Source organism: Octopus sinensis, linkage group LG4 (genome assembly GCF_006345805.1).
Source record: "Octopus sinensis linkage group LG4, ASM634580v1, whole genome shotgun sequence".
Taxonomy (NCBI): Eukaryota; Metazoa; Mollusca; class Cephalopoda; order Octopoda; family Octopodidae; genus Octopus; species Octopus sinensis.
This window is the reverse complement of record NC_043000.1, coordinates 60,663,926-60,686,038: the sequence shown is the minus strand read 5'-3', so window position 1 is coordinate 60,686,038 and position 22,113 is coordinate 60,663,926. Positions and strand designations below refer to the sequence as shown.

Genomic DNA, 22,113 nt, shown 5'->3' with positions numbered 1-22,113 from the left:
AACCCATGTCTGCATGGAAAACGGAAGTTTGATGATGATGATGATCTATATATATATATATAATATTAGGGAGTAAATCCAAACTTACAGGGAAAAATTAGATTTAGGATTAAATCTAATTTTATAGTATAAATATATATATATATATATATATATATATATATATATATATATATATATATATATATATATATAAAATTAGAGATAAAACCACTATTAGGCAAATCAAACAGTGAAAATCATAAACCAATACATAGAAATCAACCATTTCTATGTATTGGTTTATGATTTTCACTGTTTGATTTGCCTAATAGTGGTTTTATCTCTAATTTAATATATATATAAAGCACGATTTATTCATGATCAGAGTTGTTTGAAAACAGAGATTTTCTGTTCGTATAATTCTTTCAGTTTCCACCTACTATATCCAGTTCCAAGGATTTGGTCACCCTAGTTCTATAGTAGAAGACACTTACTCAGGATGTTCTTCAGTGGTAGTGGTCTCCAAACACACTGAAGGGAAACAAACTTTTTAACTACACAACCTGTACCTACTATTTTATCATTAGTAAATATACAAAAAACATCATACAAATATACTTAATATCAGCATAACATTACAGACACATATCTCAGAAATATAGTTTATTATAATGAATGAGTACAACGCAATCAATATAATGAAATGTATACAATGTACTACTTTCAAGAAAGATGTAAAGTATTTAAATGATAATGCTTGAAATGTTTGGATTGCTTTAACACAGTCTAGCCAGGAATACATGTGCAATAAAGAGGGACAGAGAATAAGTCAAAAGTTGGTGTCAATTCGGTTGCATTTTCCCAGGCCAGCAAGGAAATTGTTCTGTTCCTTGATCTGCATTCAGGACAAAGACCCCTAAACAAAAACAAAGTGCAATGAGAATAATTTTAGGTATTCATGTCCACACTCATTAGCAAATGTTATTTTCTTACTCTAATAGTATAATTACCACATCATGAACTTATTCTATAAATGCCAAAATTTGCAAACTTAAAATTTTTTCTAACAGCAAATATTAAAAAGTATATAACAGATAAAAAATATTTTTTTATTGAGCTGACCATCTTTTCTCTGATTGCATTCTTAATATTCATTAAGCATTTATTCACCACTATACAGAAAATGCTGTCACATTTGGGCTGGAGCATCAACTGATGTCATTTCCTTGACCTTGGCATCAACACATCAAACCCATAATCATTATACTGTCAAACATTGTTCTGCATCATATTCATGCCTCTGTTGCTCATTTGGATGCACCTTTTCCACTCAGCATAGCTCTTAAGTTACGAAAACGTTTTATTTACTTTCCATCTTCATTTCATTTCCAAGATCCAGGAACAAAACAAAAAAGAAGAATGGAAAAGGAGGAGGGGGTGGAAGAGCTGGAGGAGGTGGAAGAGCTGGAGGAGGGGAAAGTAGGAGGGAGGGTGAGAAATGGAAGGAGAAAGGTGAGTGAGGAAGGAAAGAGGAGAAAAAGAAAGAAGAAAGAGGAGAGAAAGAAAGGAGAAGAAAGAGGAGAGGGGGAGAGGAGGAGAGGAGAAGAAAGAGGACAGAGGGTGAAGAGGAGAGAAGGAGAGGAGAAGAAGGCAGAGAAGAGAAGAAAGAGGAGAGAAGGTGGAGGAGGAGAAGGAAGAAGGGGAAGAATATGAAGAAAGAAGGAAGACTCAAAAGAAAGAGCATGAAAACTACAAAAACAATAATAAAGAAAAAGACAAAAGAAATGACAAAAAAGATGATGGAAAAAGAGAAAGAGGAAAAGAGAATAGAATGAAAAGTTACATGAAAGAAATATACAAATGGTTAGGATGGTAGATGGAAGAAGGATGAGATATGTCTTTGATCTGTCTACTTACTCGCTTGAACAACTAACCCAAGGAATAACTTGGTACGCATCCTCAAAATGAATTATAGGTCTTTCAAGTCCATCTAAATTTTGCAGGACATCTAGCATTTGGAAAGTAGGTGTTCTAAGAGCAAAAATAAAAATTAGAATTTAATTGCAAGCAAACAGTGAGGAAAATTAGTTGACATAGATAAGGTGTTATGCTACCATCTGATGTAATTTCATGTATTATGATTTCAAATTCTTTAGAAAATGAAAGAACAAATATGTGGTCCAGAAGTTCACCTTGCAACCATGTCGTCTCCAATGCAATCTCACTATACAGCATTCTGAGCAGATATCTTCTACTATAGCCCTCGGTTGACTAATGCCATTTGAGTGAATTTGGTAGATGGAAACTGTAGCAAGCCCAAAGTATACACACACACACTCACTCACATACACACATCAAAGTAAGCACATAAATGTGAAACAAGGTGGGGAAAACAGTACTCGAATACCAGGGGAAGAGGAATATGCTTTATCATTATTAAAGCTGTAAAAACATCACAAAAAGCTGCTACTCAGAGTTTCATGTTACCATTTGTTGGACAGTTTAGATTCTCAATTATTTCAACTCAAGGTACAAGGCCATAAACTTTTAGGGGGAAGGGGGCTAGATGATTACATTGACCCCAGTACGAAGCTGATATATATACATACATCATCATCATCATCATCATTGTTTAACGTCCGCTTTCCATGGTGGCATGGGTTGGACGATTTGACTGAGGTCTGGCAAACCAGATGGCTGCACCAGACTCCAATCTGATCTGGCAGAGTTTCTACAGCTGGATGCCCTTCCTAACGCCAACCACTCCGTGAGTGTAGTGGTTGCTTTTACGCGTCACCTGCACGAGGGCCAGTTAGGCGGTACTGGTAATGGCCATGCCCAAATGATGCTTTTTATGTGCCACCTGCACAGGAGCCAGACCAGCGGCACTGGCAACAACCTTGCTCGAATGTTTTTTCAAGTGCCACCAGCACAAGTGCCAGTAAGGCAACACAGGTAACGATCACGCTCGAATGGTGCTTTTTACGTGCCATCGGCATGGGGGCCAGCTTGTTGCTCTGGCAACGATCACGCTTGTATGGTATTCTTAGCGCTCCACTAGCACGGATGCCAGATCACAAGAATGTTCCTTGTGCCATTCAGTAACAACTTTAGCTGTGTGAATTGGTGCATATCGAGTCCTTACCTGTTTATCTAAAATGCACCATGAATGTTTAATAATATTGAGATCTGGGGACTGTGGTGGCCAGATAAGATGTTCAACTTCACTAGAATGTTTCTCATGCCATTCAGTAACAACTTTAGCTGTGTGAATAGCTGCATAATCATCATGAAAGATTGCATTTCCCTCCAGAAACAGTTGCACAGCCATAGGATGAATTTGATGAGATAAAATGCTTAAATAGTCTTGACTATTAATTCTGCCATGAAGGGAAACCACTGGGCTGGCAGACTTCCAAGATATAGCCCCTCAGATCCTCCTCCATGTTTAACAGTTGGAAGAAGACAGTCTGGGTCAAATGCCTCTTTTGGTTGTCTCCACACATATACCCAGCTAGTGGTCAGAAATAAAGTAAAGGATGACTCGTCTGAGAAAATAACATTCTGCCACTGTTCTAGGGACCAATTCTGTAGGTTCTTACTCCACTCTAAATGCTTTGCAATGTTTGTTTTTGAAAGTAGTGGTTTTCTGATTGCAGCCCTCACATGTAACCTGGCTTTGTGCAGCTCCTGGTGAACAGTTTTTGTGGAAACTGGGTTTTCGAGGTGGTCATTAAGCTCTGCAATAATTTTGAGAGCTGTACTTTTGTGATCCTTTCTAACAATTCGTGTAAGAGTCCAGTGGTTCCTATCTGAAAGTTTTGGTTTTCGTTCGGAGTTTTGTTTCAATGAGAAGGGTTTTCCCTCTTTCTCAAAGCTGTCATTACTTTCAAGACAGTACTTCTTGATACACCAAACATTTCGGCTGTTTTTGTTATGCTAGTGCTTGCCATACAAGCACCAACAATTTGACATCTTTGAAAGTCCAATAGATCTGTCATTTTAATGAATTTTAATTACCTTTGTCTGATGATATCTGAAAAGAAACAGCAATTTCATCAAAACAAATAATTAAATAAAAAAACATAAAAATAAACAAGATTTTGATGGTTTTATAGATATGATGCTAGGTATTTCCATAATTTTGTTCAACCCTTGTATACATATATATATATATAGATAGATAGATAAATAGATAGATAGACAGACAGATAGATATGGCTGTGGTTTGTGTATGTGTAGACAAACAGACAGAAAGGTGTGTGTGTGTGTGTGTGTGTGTCTCTCTCTCTGTATTAATATTTTGCTTAGGCATAGCGGGACTAATAACCTGGTGTAGAACACAATGTTAGATGTGTATAGAGCAGTAATAGGAACAAAGAGATGACACATGAAAAAATATTACATATATATATATATATATATATATATATATATATATTATATATATATATATATATACTTACATACACTTATACGGGGACACATACACAGACATACACACATACACACTCACACATACATACATACACACACACATACCTACACACACACTCACATGCACGCGCACACACATGCATGCGCGCGCACACGCACGCATACATACATGCATGCACGCCTGTGGGTTCTGGCTATATCTCGGTTTCGTGTCTGGGCCGGTGCGTTGTGCCTGGGGTTTCTCTTACGCCTGTCACTGCGGGAGTATTTTCCATCATTCCTTCAGTTGCGAAGTGTTTCCTTGCATGCATATATATACACACACATAAACATATAAACACACATATAATACCCCTACATCTTGTACACACACGCACATACATACATACATTCACTCCCACACACAAGTTTACATATATATATATACAATACACGCACACACACTTACACACGTACAAACACACACGAACTCACATACACACCGACACATACATACACACAACATATACCTCCATGCACACGCACACATACACATACGTACACACATATAAGCAGACACACACATACATACGCACACCAAAACATGTGCACACATACATACATGCACACAATCATACATATACGCACATATAAGCACACACACACACCCACACATACACTTAGTTAAGCACAGTTACTCGCCATACACACAAAAAAATGCACACGTACACACACATACTACAACTAAACACACACACAAGACATATACAAGCACACACACATTCCTTCTTGTTTCTGACCCGTCACTCGCTAGCCTTCGCCCTCGCCCACCATATACACACATACACACACACGCACCCTTGTCATCTTGCACACTGTTGCTACTGCAGTTGCCCCAGCCTTCGCCCACCATATACACACATACACACACACTCACACACACACCCTTGTCATCTCGCACACTGTTGTTTACCTTCCTTCTTTTTCCGCTCTCTTGTCTTTGAAAACCCGCACTCTCTTGTTTACTACTTCCGCCTTTCCAGTATGTTGACCTCGTGAAGACCACTTGCATTTTTTTCCCTCTGTCCTCCCACCTCGGGATCTTTCTTTCTCCTATGTTTCCGACGAAGAGCTCCTTCTTCCCTTTTTTCCTGAGCGCCTAATAATACTTTAATTGTTCCACATCCTCGCGTTGTTGTCTTTTTTGTTTTCTTGTTTGGACTAACTTTATATATATATAATATATATATATATATATATATATATAAATATATACACACACACACATAAACTTCTAATGGTGTATATATATGATTAAGTGGATCTGTACATGTATGCATGTGTGTATGTATGAATGTATGTAATAGGGCATATATTTGTGCCCATACAAAAATACATATATATATGTATGTTCATGTATATGTCTATGTTTACATGTCTACATATAGGTGTCTATATATCTATGCTATATATAAGTGTATATGTATGTGGATATGTATATTTGATTTTATATGCGTATGTGACTGTATGTTGATGCGCAAGTATATGTATGTATACAATCTTGACTTGGTGTATATGAGAATGTATGTGTAGTGTATACGTGGTCTGACCAATAAGTATCCGGACTGTTGCTATAGTAACGAAGCTAAAGCATGGAGAGTGAAGCTGCTTGACAGAGATTGACCTTGAATTCTCCAGTGCATGAGCACCAAGTTCAGGTCATCCATTATACAGCTTGGATACTGTGGTTACTACTGTTGATTAAGTTTTTAAATTTAAAGAGTTGCTTAAGATTATGTAACCACAGAATGAAATAATCATCCTGGTAGCATTTCCAGCTGACAAGTAAGTATTTTTGAAAGTTGTCTCCAAATTTCAGTCTAGCATGCTTGTATATTTGGACTTACAAGTATGCTCTGACAAGGTTAGCAAAAATAGGGGTTATTCTCATTTCCATTGCAATGCCCAATTTTTGTCTACAGGTGTTCTCATTGAAATTGAAGAAACCGTTTTGTAGGATGAATTTTAGTCCTTCAATGATGAATCCTCTTCCAATGTCATTTGGGGATTTTTTCAACCAAAATTGTATGGCTTCTATTCCATATTCATGAGGAATTGAGATGTAGAGGTTTATTACATCGAATGAAACCAGAAGGGAGTCCTTGCTGGTTTTGTTCAGGAAATGGTTTAAAAAGTTCAGGTCATCCATTATACAGCTTGGTATTTGCTGGAGAATAGGTTTTAGGAGGACATCAATAAAGGTACTGAGTCTGTGTGTCTCACAGGAAGGACCGGTCACAATTGATCTCATTTTGAGATCTCTCAGATGACTAACAAAGTTGATTTGCTACAGGCTTCATTTATGGTTTCGATTTTGTGGATTTGGGGAAGTCTGAAAATGTCATCACAGTATTATCTACTGATGAGACATGATATTGTAGTTAGGATGCTGTATGCTGGAAGCAATAGCCACTCATAATAAAAAGGAGTACGGGTAGAATGACCCAGTAAAATCCTCAATAAAATGTAAACATAATAGAGCTGATATAATGATTTGGGATAGAGAAAAGAAACTGTGTACAGTTATGGAAATCAGTTGCCCAGCAGATATTAATATAAACCTGAAGATCAGTGAAAAAGAGAAAACCTACACTGAACTGTTGAGAAATCTGCAGTTATTCTATCCAGATTACAATATCAGGTTTATACCTGTAATTATTGGGGCAGCGGGATATGTAACACACCGACTAAATACCAATCTTGAGAAATTAGGTTTCTCAAAACCAGAAAAGAGAAAGCTGATTCAAAGACTACAGATCCAAGCCATCACTGGAACTGTAAATATCTGTAAAACTTTCCAGAAGTTTATCATTTAAGTATATATGAGCATGTCTAGATATGCAACTATTGCATGAGAATACATACATAAAACAAAACATACAAATCTGCACATATACATACATACTTGCATACAAAAACACCCTGTTGTTGACATTGAAATTTCAATGAAGGAGCCTTGGATCTAGGTTAGAAAATGGCTCTTCATCTATTGGTAAGAAATCTTGAAATAAAACTGAATAATGACATACATACATATGTACACACACTCACATGCATATCTGCAGTATACTACCAACAAGGGACACCTAATGGCTGTTTTAAATTACTGTAAACTCAAAACTATGGTACTCAGCCAGTCCTAGCATCCTACATGTTGATGTGCCTGGATTTTATGAATCCTGTAACTAATCTCTCTCTCTCTATATATATCATCATCATCATCATCATCATTTAGCGTCCGTTTTCCATGCTAGCATGGGTTGGACGGTTCAACTGGGGTCTGGGGAGCCCGAAGGCTGCACCAGGCCAGTCAGATCTGGCAGTGTTTCTACAGCTGGATGCCCTTCCTAACGCCAACCACTCCGAGAGTGTAGTGGGTGATTTTATGTGCCACCGACACAGGTGCCAGACGAGGCTGGCGAACGGCCACGCTCGGATGGTGTTTTTATGTGCCACCGACACAGGTGCCAGACGAGGCTGGCAGACGGCCACGCTCGGATGGTGTTTTTATGTGCCACCGACACAGGTGCCAGATGAGGCTGGCGGACGGCCACGATCGGATGGTGTTTGTTACGTCCCCAAAGCACGGAGGCCAGTCTATGCGGTACTGGCTACGGCCACGTTCGGATGATTTTCTTGTGTGCCACCGGCACTGGTACCACAAAGATACAAATTCCATTTATGTTCATCTATTTTGATTTGTTTTGATTTGATTTGATTTGATTTGATTTTCACTTGCCTCAACAGGTCTTCACAAGTGTCACAAGAAGGAAGGTATGCACAGGTGGACTGTCTACGTCGCCGGGTCTTCGGATGGTGTCTTTATGTGCCACCGACACAGGTGCCAGATGTGGCTGGCTCGGATGGTTTTCTTGTGTGCCACCGGTACTGGAACCACATAGATACAAATTCCATTGATGTTCATCTATTTTGATTTGGTTTGATTTCACTTGCCTCAACAGGTCTTCACAAGTGTCACGCGTGTCACACACTTGCCTCAACAGGTCTCCACAAGTGTCACACACTTGCCTCTGCCTCAACAGGTCTTCACAAAGTGTCACACACTTGCCTCTGCCTCAACAGGTCTTCACAAGTGTCATAAGAGGGAAGGTATGCACAGGTGGACTGACTACGTCGCCGGGTCTTTGGATGGTGTTTTTATGTGCCACCGACACAGGTGCCAGGTGAGGCTGGCGAACGGCCACGATCAGATGGTGTTTGTTGTGCCCATAGCACGGAGGCCAGTCGATGCGGTACCAGCTACGGCCACGTTCGGATGGTTTTCTTGTGTGCCACCGGTACTGGAACCACAAAGATACAAATTCCATTGATATTCATCTATTTTGATTTGGTTTGATTTTCACTTGATTTTCACTTGCCTCAACAGGTCTTCACAAGGGTCACACACTTGCCTCAACAGGTCTCCACAAGTGTCACACACTTGCCTCTGCCTCAACAGGTCTTCACAAGTGTCACACACTTGCCTCAACAGGTCTTCACAAGTGTCATAAGAGGGAAGGTATGCACAGGTGGACTGACTACGTCGCCGGGTCTTCGGATGGTGTCTTTATGTGCCACCGGCACAGGTGCCAGATGAGGCTGGCGAACGGCCACGATCGGATGGTGTGTGTTGCGCCCACAGCACGGAGGCCAGTCGATGCGGTACTGGTTACGGCCACGTTATATATATATATATATATATATATAATATATATATATATATATATATATATATATATATACTTTATTTAAAAGCAGCAGAAATATAACAAAAGCTGTTATTCAGAGTTTCATGTTACCGTTCGTCAGACAGTTTAGTTAATATGGAACAGAAATAACGATATAATCAAAACTAGTTAAAGGATACACCTTTAAAAATCGATTTGTTTCATTTGTCTTTTCAATTAATGGTCTTAAGCATGCAATGAACAAAATAAATGAATTCAATATAAATTCATCCTATTGCAACATTGAAGAAAACCTTAACTCAATGAGTGGGTTCAAAATACATATTGTAAATAATTATATACGAAATATAAGTCAATTATTACATTAAAATTAAAATTTTGTGATGCAAAATAAACCATGCATTACAAAATATCTTGAAAACTAGTTCAAGATTCAAAAAATATATACTATCCATATGGTATTTTGTTAGCTGACATTTTAAATTTTGTTGCGTGTCTACAGGAATTCAAGAGTTTGTGTCTTTGATTCAAAGTGCACGCATTAAAGACCCATCAAATGTGATTTATGTCTTTTGGAAAAATTCTATATTTTATTCCAGGACAATAGTGCTTTGAATCAAAGATGCAAACTCTTGAATTCCTGCAGACATGCAACAAAATTAAAAATGTCAGCTAACAAAATACCATATGGATAGTATATATTTTTTGAATCTTGAACTAGTTTTCAATCCCACTGTTGGATTTGTATTTTGTAATGCATGGTTTATTTCACATCGCAAAGATATTGTGTATATTTCAGCATATTTCTTAAGAAAACCTTTCACTGTTATATGTATATATTATTTTCATGTCGGAATTTTACCCATTGGATTTTTCTCTAAAATATATACCTATCCCTACACAGAAACAATATCTTAAAAGTCTGATAGAGAAAAAGGAAGAGTTTATTCAAAGATTGGGATGGAAAGCCTTCTTCTTTGATACTAAACAGAAAACTAACGGAAACATATACGGACTTAAATCTTCCACGTACCCACCACCTATTCCGGAATTAGAAGCCTTCGAAAAAGACTTTTTCGAACTCATTAGAAAAATTAGGTTCTGTAAATACATCAACCAATTACAGAGAGATATGAAGGAAAAAATTAGAGAAACTAACAACACGAATAAGATCTTCGATAACTCTGAGAAATCAAAAAACTTATATGCAGTTGATAAGGACGTTTACAAGCGTCTAATTTTGAATAGCATCACAGATACATACAAAAAAGATAACACAAATTTATACAAAGAGGTGAATTTGGAGGCAAGAAGAATAGCTAACAATCTTTAAATTCTATCCTATCACTTTTATTACCTTAAAAGACCATAAAGCTTATTTTAATAGAAACCCTAAATGTAGATTGATTAATCTGGCTAAAACTGAAATAGGTATTATTAGCAAATATATTATAGATCATATTTTAACTAAGTTAGATAGTGAATTAAACTTAAGGATTTGGAAAAATAGATTGGTTTAAATCTATTAGTAATAGACTGGTTTAAAGGGATTAGCCATAACCACAAATTTATGCAGTTTGATATTATTGACTTTTACCCATCAATATCCAGGCCTTTGCTCCTAAAAGCATTAGACTTCGCCAAGCAGTATGTCAACATTAATAACTAGGAAATAGATATTATCATACATGCAAAGAAATGATTTCTTTTTTACGAGGATTCTACCTGGATCAAAAAGAGGGAGGATTCTCTTTTCGATGTACCGATAGGGGGCATACAACAGGGCTGAGTTATGTGTGCTCATAGGAGCTTATATTTTACACAATCTAAAGTTAGAATTCCCATTTATAGACACAGGATTATATAGGGATGACAGCCTTATAGTCACCCATAATTTAACAGCCATGAATTAGATAAGCTTAGGAAAGATCTAATTGCTTTCTTCCAAAGGATGGGCTTACGGATTACGATAGATACTAACCTTAAAAGTGTAGATTTCTTAGATATAAATTTAAATTTGCAGTCAGATAAATTCAAACCTTACCATAAGCCTAATGATAAGCTATTTTATATTAGCAAAGAATCCAATCATCTGCCAGTTATTCTTAGGAACTTAGTAATGTAGGTAGATGAATATCGTCAATTTCTTTGGATGAAGCAGCATTTTGAAATGCTGCACCTTATTACAATAGCGCATTAAGGAATAGTGGATTCTCTGAGAAGATCCAGTATAACCAGCTTAATGCAACACGTAGAACTAGGACCAGGAGGGTTTTGTGGTTCAACCCAGCTTTTAATATGGCTGTAAAAACAAATATAGGTAGGGAACTCTTAAAATTAGTCTCTAGACATTTTTAACCTAACCATAAGTTTTATAGAATATTTAATAGAAGAAACACTTAAGATCAGATATTCTTGTTGCAAAAACTTTGCCTCTTTCATTAACCAACACAACAATAAAATAATTGCAAACCATAGTGCTGATTCTTTTCCTAAGAATTGCAATTGCAAAGATGGGACCTCCTGTCTGTTGGAAGGAAAATGTCTGGAGAAAGGAATTGTGTATAGAGCCAAAGTGCAAATAGAAGGCTCACACGAATATAGAACTTACACAGGGGTTTCTGAAAATTCTTTCAAGACCCAAATTTATTCTCATAGAAATTCCTTCCGATACCCCAAAAATAGGACAGAGACCAGCCTGGCAAAATGTCTGGGAATTAAAAGAAAATGAAACCTAGCCTTTCAACGTGACATGGACAATTTTAGATAAAGCATCACCTTACATTTGGATAAATTCTATATTTTATTCCAGGACAATAGCATTTGGAATCAAAGACGCGAACTCTTAAATTCCTACAGACATGCAACAAAATTTTAAATGTCGGCTAACAAAATACCATATGGATAGTATATATTTTTTAAACCTTGAATAGTTTTCAATCCCACTGTTGGATTTGAATTTTGTAATGCATGGTTTATTTCACATCGCAAAGATATCGTGTATATTTCGATATACTTCTTAAGAAAACCTTCAACTGTTATATGTATATATTATTTTCATGTTTAAGACTTTACTTCATTTTTATTTCATTTTATTGTATTTTACAAACCCATTTAATTGTTATATTTATAGATAATTCGATATATGGTGTTCCATTTTGCATGTCTTTTATCCAATTTTTATTATAATACACTCAGCAATTTTTTTAAAAAAGTTGTTTGTATATACACGTCAGGACCTAGATATGTTTTTATGTGGATGTCTGTATTGTAGGCATGCATATGTATTTGTATGTGTGCATATATGTATATTTGTAAGTAAATGTGTATGTTTATACTTGTTCACATACGTGCATGGATGTATATGGATGCATGTATGCACTTATATTTGTGTGAATGTGTAATTATGCGTGTAGCGGATCACTTCCTACACATGCATATTTCCATAGATTTATATACATGATCTTATATGTGCTAGTGGCACGTAAAAAGCACCATCCGATTTTGGCCGTTGCCAGCCTCGCCTGGCCCCTGTGCTGGTGGCACATAAAAAGCACCATCCGATCATGGCCGTTTGCCAGCCTCGTCTGGCACCTGTGCCGGTGGCACGTAAAAAGCATCCACTACACTCACGGAGTGGTTGGCGTTAGGAAGGGCATCCAGCCATAGAAACATAGCAAGATCAGACTGGGCTTGGTGCAGCCTTCTTACTTCCCAGACCCCAGTTTAACTGTCCAACCCATGCTAGCATGGAAAGTGGACGCTAAACGAAGATGATGATGATGATGTTTGTTACACATATTCTGTCACCTATCTTTCTCTCGTTTTTCTTTCCTTATGCAAAGTATCTTTTTTCTCCCTATTTGTTACTTTGATAACTATCGGCGGTGTATTTTTCGTTTGTCACTGTTATTTATGACATCGTTCATGTGTTTGTACTGGTTTTAGTTTTAAGGTTTTAGGGTTAGGGTTAGGGCTAGGGTTAGGGTTTTAGGGTTAGGTTTTTAGGGTTAAGGTTAGGGTTACGGTGTTAGGGTTAGGGTTGTCATAAATAACAGTGACAAACGAAAAATACACCACCGGAAGTTCTTGTTGACAAACAACGGTAATAATTTTATTCAGCTGAATACACATCATTGATTGGTTGAAATTACCAAAATAGGACTACTTTAACATGAAATTACTTCGTAAATATGTTTTTCTCAAAAATGCTAAGAGTAAAAGATGTTTTATAGGACACATTCTACCAGTGTCTGAAGTTTGAAAGTGTTTAGTTACAAAAAATTATTTTTTATATCTGTAGGTCGACAGGTTAAGATCCATATATATATATATATATATATTAGCTTAAAAGTCACACTCCGTGTGGACTTTTAAGCTAGCTCCTGTGGGGGGGGGGCTAATTGGGCCTGCAGCCCAAACTGAAGAGAGCAATAATTATATTGGTACCCTACCAATATGTATTACTTTAAATTCAGTTTAAATGAAAACTCTCCACAAATTTTTGGAGTTCTTTTAAAATTTGAATTTTCAACTATTAGCATATAACAAATCCTCATCGAAGCCTGATCCCAATGTTAGATGTTCAAGAACCAAATGAAGGGCAGATTTTCAATCCTGGGATCATCCTGATTCCAAAAAGGTATAATTTTACTATGTAGAGCAAATGTAGACTGAGACACGGGGGTCCTGGATGGACAGACAGACAGAATTTTCTACCATTCATACATGGGTCATTGCCAGTGCCACCTAACTGGCTCTCCATGCTAGTGGTACATAAAAAGCACCATTCGAATGAGGTCGATGCCAGCCAACCCCCAACCCCCTGCTCCGACTGGCTTCTGTGCCAGTAGCATGTAAAAAGTATCATCCAAACATGGCCAATGCCAGTGCCACCTGACTGACTCCTGTGCTGGTGGCACATTAAAAAGTACCCACTACACTCTCGGAGTGGTTGGCATTAGGAAGGGCATCCAGCTGTAGAAACAGTACCAAATCAGATTAGAGCCTGGTGTGACCTCCTGGCTTGCCAGTCCCCTGTCAAACCGTCCAACACATGCCAGCATGGGAAACCGATGTTAAATGATGATGATGATCATCATGATCATGATGATTTTGTGGAAGTTGTTCCCCAGCACAAATCTTTTAAATGTTTTAGAGTTGACTTTTCTTTTAGGAAAGTCGGTAATAAAAATGTCAACACTTTAATAATTGGATTGAATCATTAATCCAGTAACCATGAAATACCTCTGTGCAATAAAAGACAATATATATATAGGAGCACTCCATCAGTTACGATGACGAGGGTCCCCGCTGATATGATCAACGGAACAGCCTGCTCATGAAATTGACGTGCAAGTGGCTGAGCAATCCACAGACATGTGTACCCCTAACGTAGTTCTCGGGGAGATTCAGCGTGACACAGAGTGTGACAAGGCCGGCCCTTTGAAATGCAGGTACAACTCATTTTTGCCAGCTGAGCACTCACCCTGTGTGAATAGCTTCATGTTCAAGGTTTTATTCCGACACATGATGAATGAACATATACAGTGAATAAACAATGTTCAATAAAGATTTCTGGGAAGAAAAACGGTTTTGAACAACTTGCCATGTTCCATGATGACTTTGAGTAAATAGAAATAAATCAAGCTCTAAGATTTACTTTGTAAATGGTGTAGTGGGCATTTTACTTTTCACTTGCAAAATATTCCTCATAAGATATCCAGGAATGTTTGTAGTTGCTGTTGTAAAACTAATTCTAATCTGTATCAGTCTTTCTAAAACAGATATGTAATTTTATTTTCTTTGTTCTTTCTAGGATTAGATCTTGCAGCAACGCAACAGTGTCTGGTTTTATAAAAGTCTCCAGACAACTTTTTCTTTCTAGGAACTGTGTTGGATCTAAAAATTCTGTCACAAATGAGGCAAGATGAGCTTTAACACAATCACTATATAAGCTGTTCAAAATGCCTGACCCAATAGGAATACTGCTGTTATGGCTATTTTCAAAATTATCTGTTACACTGGTTGCATTTTTTTTTTCTATTTAAGTGTTCCTTAAAAGATTCATAGTTTTCTGTATTTTTTATTCATTTACTAGTGTATTTTGTTTTTGTTTTGTCTTTTTCCCCTTGCTTGTCCTTGCAAAATTTTATCTTGTATCATATTTATTTATGTCTAGTATCCATTTTGAATGAGAAAATATAGCGAGCATGTGCAAGAAATAATATAAATTCTATAAAAACAATTTTTTTTTCTATCCTTGAATATCAGAATCAGGTCTTCCTTAAGTAATTCTAATCCTTTTCAGCATGTACACCAAAGAAAATTTCATTTGACAAAGCATAGAATAATGTCACAACTAAGAGTGGGAAAAAGAACTACTATGATGATGATGGTGATAGTGATGGTAGATGATGATGATGATAATGGTGATAGTGACGGTTAATGATGATGATGATAGTATCCTCCGGCGGGGATCTTTTCGCTTTGACCGGCAGATTTTTAAAATAATTTCTTTGTAACTAAAAAATTTTAAACTTCGTATACTGGTAGAATGTGTTTATAAAGCATCTTTTTCTCTTGGCTTTCTTGAGAAAATTCTGTAGTTTGTAAGATATTTGTTGTTTATTTTCTTGCATTTCGGCAATTTCAACCAATCAATGACGTTTATTGGGGTGAAAACGATTTCTGCCGTAGTGTGTCAACAACATTTTCTGGCGGTGTCATATGAAAATGCCCCTGTTATTTACGACATATTTCATATCAGTTACATTCGTATGAATAAAAGATTATCATTATTAAACTTTTATTAATAAACACATATTCTAAGTTCACAATATATGCAGTTTTAATTTTCCTCTCAACTCTAACCCTAACCCTAAAACAGATTGAAATGCAATAGATCGATACTAGGGTCATAATTATGGGTGGACACTAAAGAGGGAACGGTTTTGTTATCCAGCTCTGTTTACGAGTGACCCCTCATTTTATGGTCACAGGGTATCTTTTTTTCTCATAAATAACAGGGACATTTTCATATGACACCGCCAGAAAATGTTTATGGTAGAAATTGTTTTCACCTCAATAGACGTCATTGATTGGTTGAAATTGCCGAAATGCAAGAAAATAAACAACAAATAACTTACAAACTACAGAAGTTTCTCAAGAAAGCCAAGAGAAAAAGATGTTTTATAAACACATTCTACCAGTATACGAAGTTTAAAATTTTTCAGTTACAAAGAAATTATTTTAAAAATCTGCCGGTCAAATAAAACCAAAATGAAAATCATTCTAGTACTTACACTTGACAACAATAGTTGTTTCCTTTAGGTTGGTATTGACGCTGACCATATTCGTTTGATAACTTGTTTTCAATTTCTTCCTTAGTATGAAATATACCTGGGTATTTTTTTTTCATAAGCATTTTCATCACGATACTTTTTTGAATCTTAGGCATTACTTGACGTTTTAGCTTTGCTCGATTGCGTGAAATATCTGGAGCATGCTTAAAATCATTTAATTTTGCATACACATATATATCCATTATCATGAAAATTAGAAATAACTTATTTGCACACATCTGAAAAGAAGACAGAATTAATTTCAGCTGCAGATTGTTTGATAAATTTCAAATAATCTTTATTTACTAAGTGTAAGACTGTCCTCCATTGTTCATAAGGATAACCACTAGAATTGAGACACTAGTCATGGTGTGTTAATATGAATAAGATTAGAAATATAAGTGAAATAAGCTATAAGAATGTCAGTATCCTATAAGATAGAATGATTCAAGATTACGTCATGGGACCCCAACAAGCAATTTTTTATTTTCATTGCTCCATTTTGGTGAATAGAAAGCAATCATAATTTCATGCTTCTTAAGAGGTGAGCTGGCAGAATAGTTAGCATGCTGGATGAAATGCTTAGCAGTATTTCACCCATCACTATGTTCTGAGTTCAAATTCCGTCGAGGTCAACTTTGCCTTTCATCCTTTCGGGGTTAATAAATTAAGTACCAGTGAAACACTGAGGTTGATGTAATCAACTAGTCCCCTCCCCACAAATTTCAGGCCTTGTGCCTTTAGTAGAAAGGATTATTTTATGCTTCTAATTCATGTCATTTTGATAATAATGCAAAGGGCAGATATTCAGTGCGAATATGTTTGATGCACATTCGAACTGGGGAACAAGCTACTTACTACATTTTATCATGGAGAATATATCTCGCTTGTTGACAAATAGGTTGTATGCACCTATTTCAGCTCACAGCACCATCTACTTAGACTGTGAGATGCTAGCATTTCGGAGTAGTTATCTCCTTGTCGATGACAGACACTAAGTAGATGACACTACAAGCTGAATTAAGAGATTACCTCTCTTGCTTTTCCAGTCACTGTACAATGACTGGCAGCTCACAGCACTATACAGTGACCCACTGTAAGTAAATTACAGAGTGGGAGCGCTAAACAGTGATAAGTGAAATTGCAATGTTATTATCAGCCCGAATATGCTTGATGCATGTTCAAACTGGGGAACAAGCTACTCACTGTGTTTTGTCAGCAAATATATTTCACTTGTTGACAAATTCAGCTTGTAGTGTCATCTACTTAGTGTCTGTGACCAATGAGGAGATAACTACTCCAAAATGCTAGAATCTCACAGTCTAAGTAGATGGTGCTGCAAGCTGATCTAGGTGTATACACACCATTTGTTAAGAAGCAAGATATATTCTCCATGACAATATGCAGTGAGTAGCTTGTTTCCCAGTTTGAATGTTAATCAAGCATATTCGGACTGATAATAACATTATAATTTCACTGCTTGGCGCTTCCCCTCCATAACATTTTCAGGAAATTTGTCTCTTTTCTTGTTTATTTGTTTGTCATTAGTGTGGCATTTTGAGCCAGGCTGTGTTGTAGGGAAGGACTGAAAGTGAGGGAGTACACATGTCCTGTTGGAAGTGGAACCTGTGGGTCCTACTGGAAGGGCCACAGTGGGCATGTGGGGTCAGCGAGGTGCATGCAGCCAGTTGGCGGTGGACAGTGCATGAGAGCAGGCATGTTAGATGGTATGGCAGTGGACAGGGCATGTGGACATTGTGAGTGAACCTTCCAGATCAAGACAGAGCACGTGGAAGTTGTGAGCAACCTTTTCCAGACCGACAGGTAAGACTACCAGGAGTCTCTCTCTGCTTCTGTCTTTTTCCTCCTTCACATCACAAGCTATTTCAGCTCTAAAAAAAAAATGAGTATGGTCCGTGTTTTGAATGAGATGGTTAGGCCATTTTGCGGCGAGGGAGATGTCACCACTTGGCTCCAAAAAATTAAGTTGGTGGCAAAACTCCACGGTATAGATGACCTAGCAAGTTTCATACCATTCTACCTCAATGGATCAGCGTTGGTGCTATACCTAGAAATGGAGGAGAAGGACCAGTTAAGTGCAGAAAAAATAGAAGGCCAGCTGATGGAGGCTTTACAGAAGGGCCATTTATGACATATGGTCAATCGAGGGAAGTGAAGTGGACAGATGAACAGGTTGATGTGTTTGCCAACAAAACCAGGAGATTGGCCAGACTTGTGGGATACAGGGATGACGCATTGGAACAAACAGTTAAATTAGCATTTGTGACAGGATTTCCTGACCATGTGTTGGTCGAACTGCAAAAGCTGCCAAATATTCACTTCATGGCAATGGGAGAGGTATCTCAGACCAGAGCCATCATCTCATGTTGCAGGATGACACCTTTAGCAGCAACTGCAACAACAAGAAGGGATCAAACAAAGAGCAACAGAGAGGGGTCGAACAAGGAATGTTTGCAACCTTTCAAAAGGCAGTGTTTTCAGTGTCGGGGTTTGCACATGGTGAGAGTCAATGTGGTGAGAGTCAATGTGGTGATGGGGATGGATGCCATTGTCCGTTTGGGAGGTATCACTGTCAATGAAGCCAGTCTAGCGTTTGGTGATGTGGGGGTACTATGCACTGTGAGTCCGGGACAGGAGAGTGGTAAGAGCTGCGAAGTAAAAAATATGCTGCACACACCATTACAGACAAGGATTTTCAGGTTGTGTCCAATGGCTGGCAGTGAACAGTGGAATGGTACTGGAAGGGAGATCCTCCGATGTTAAAAAACACAGTATACTGCTATCAACATACCCTGAAAGGGGATGCCAGAAGCAAGTTTGAGGGAGATGGGGAATGGTGGATCAAGGAAGGTATTCTGATCTCTTGAAAGGAGGAAGTGGAGAGTGGAATGCTACCACTGATGGCAGTGGGGCAGCCAACAAAGCATAAAGTCAGGTCAGTTTTAGATTTCTGAGAACTGAACAACCACGCATTATGCTACATGGGCGGCGAAGCTATGGACATTAGCAGCAAAACTTTAAGAGAGTCAAGGTAAGTGATAGGGGCCTCCATAATCGGCAATTTGAAGTCGGCATACCTGCAGCTGCATGTGACTGAGAGACTGTGGAAATATCAGCTTGTAAGATATAAGGGTCGGACATACTGCCTAACCAGGCTGGGATTTGAGCTAAATTCAGCACCAAAGATTATGGTGACAATTCTCAAAACCATCCTGAGAAAGGCAGACAAAGTGAAAAGATCCACCACTTCCTATATTGATGACATCCTGGTAGAGGAGAGCACAGTGTTGGCAAAGGAGGTCATAAGCCACCTGAAGAGGTTTGGGCTAACTGCCAAACTGCTGGAAGTGATGGAAGGAGGAGCTGCACTGAGACTCAACTATGGAGAGATGAGGTTGGCGTATTTGTGCTTCGGAGAGGGAATAAGATCCCAGAACTGGGCTCCAAGACAAGTAGGTGAGAACTGTTTTCTGCGTGTAGGAAGCTGCTGGGACACTATCCGATTGTAGGATAGCTCTGGACAGCATGCAGCTTCATCATGAGGCAAGCTGAAGGAATGAGATGGAGTGACAACGTGGGTGAGAAGACAACTGCCATGATGCAAGAAGTCTTGGAGAGAGTGACTGTGGAGGACCCAGTAAGAGGAAACTGGTATGTGCCCAAATTGAAGACTGGGATTTTGTGGTGTGCTGTCAGCAGCATAGCAATGAGAGTTGTCCTGGAAATTGGAGGTGTCATGGTGGAGGATGCAGCCTGGCTCAGGAAGAAGGACGACTGCAACCACATCAACATGGTGTAGCTGGATGCCGTGTTGAAGAGGCTAAACCTGGCCCTGAGTAGGGGGCTGCATACTGATTCAGCCACTCTGCTTAGATGGGTGGGATCAGTGGTTACCAGCAAGCAGAGGGAATTCTGGGTGAGCTAGCTGCCGAGTTTGACCTGAGGCTGAGTGTAGTTTTTGTGCCCTCTAAGAGCAGACATCCTGACCAGAGTAAAGAAAGCCTGGTTGCAAGTGTAAGAGGATCTGGAGCAAGGAGTGATTAATATGATTTCAATCGTTTCATATAGCCAACAGCGGGGTTTTGTTTCACATTTTTGTAGCAGTTAAATAGATCATTATTCATTTCATAACTCCAAGAGAAATTAGTTTTGTAGTTATGGTTTCTTCTATAACTATCTATCTATGAAAGGTTCAAGAAACAAGACTAAAACAAAATCACAAAAATATATCTAAAAATAAAATACGATTCGTAAAAACAATTGGTACTTTTTGGTTATCTCACCTCCATTAAAAAACTGCCATTATAAAATGGGGTTACCTCCTCTGTATGAAAAAAAAAACATCGCCTTTTTCAAGTTAGCTTTATATATGTCCTATCTTATTAATTTTTCTTGAGATTTACTTACATTCAGGACATTTTAAGAACTAATACAAATACTATCTTCATAATATAAAACAAGCATCATAAATTTTAAGATGTACTGTAGAGTTAAATCTTAATAAATATTCTCTTTTTGAGAGGTTTTATCAAAGATAGTTCAATTGAGAAGAGTCCATTTGCAAACGCATGTGCGCGCACACATACTACATACATACATGCAGACATACATTTAGATTTAGATTCAGATGAATATGGCACTTAAGTTGAAGCACCAGAAATTTAGTAAGGTATTATCCATACAATTTAAAATAAGGTGATTATAATCAAAATAAGCAAGAAGGATATCCAGAGGTAATGCAGTATGATCGAATGAAACAATCATACTGCATTACCTCTGGATATCCTTGTTGCTTATTTTGATTACATATATATGTATGTTGTGTGTGTGTGTGAGTATATATATATGTGTGTTCCTCATGTGTTTGCAATTTCGTTCTGACATAACTGAAATAACTTTAAGATATATGGATTTAATAGATTGCAAAATTACTTTTCTTATAACTTTCTCATACCTCTGTTTATATTTTATCTAATATAAATAATATAATGTATCTAATATTATTAATAATAATTGATTATTGTGTATGCTTATAAATGTAAATATGTATGTACATTTAAGTGTATATATAAGTATTTATGTATATTTATATATGTATGTATCTGTATATGTATTTAAATGTGTGTATTTTTATTTATTTTATATTTATATTTATTTATAACTTAACCTTATGTACTTTATAAAAATCTCTGACGAAGCCTAGAGTAACACCCAAGTACCTCAATTTCATCTGCTTATTACTTCAGTCTACTGGAAGAATAAAGGTAGAATGAGGTATTTTTGCCTCTTGGCTGAAACAGCTGTAAGTTATTTTCCCAATTTATATTCCTGTATGTTATATTTTAATAATAACTGGTATCTTTATATATTAATATATTTTTATATGTAAAGCATAATATGTTATACATGTATATTCTCATAATTGTAATTTTAGTAAATAAATAAATAAATTAACATAATATAATGTCTAAAAGTTGATGAATACCACCTATTGATCCCATCTATTTTCTTATTGCTCTCTCTCTCTCTCTCTCTATATATATATATATATATATTATTTATATTATTATGATTGAACACCATGCATCCTCTTCCAAGTAAGT

The 22,113-nt window shown here is 37.3% G+C and overlaps 1 protein-coding gene across 1 annotated transcript in view; it reads right to left on the bottom strand.

Annotated features, from left to right (window-relative positions):
- Positions 1-628: 628 nt before the first annotated feature.
- Positions 629-22,113, bottom strand: part of LOC115210415 — a 77,488-nt gene continuing 56,003 nt past the window's right edge. Inside the window, exons 3-4 of the mRNA XM_029779017.2 lie at positions 1,900-2,013; positions 629-898 (exon numbers count right to left, since the gene is read on the bottom strand). Of these exons, the coding sequence (XP_029634877.1) occupies positions 769-898; positions 1,900-2,013 (244 nt within the window). The 3' untranslated portion in view covers positions 629-768. The remainder of the gene's footprint in view (positions 899-1,899; positions 2,014-22,113) is intronic.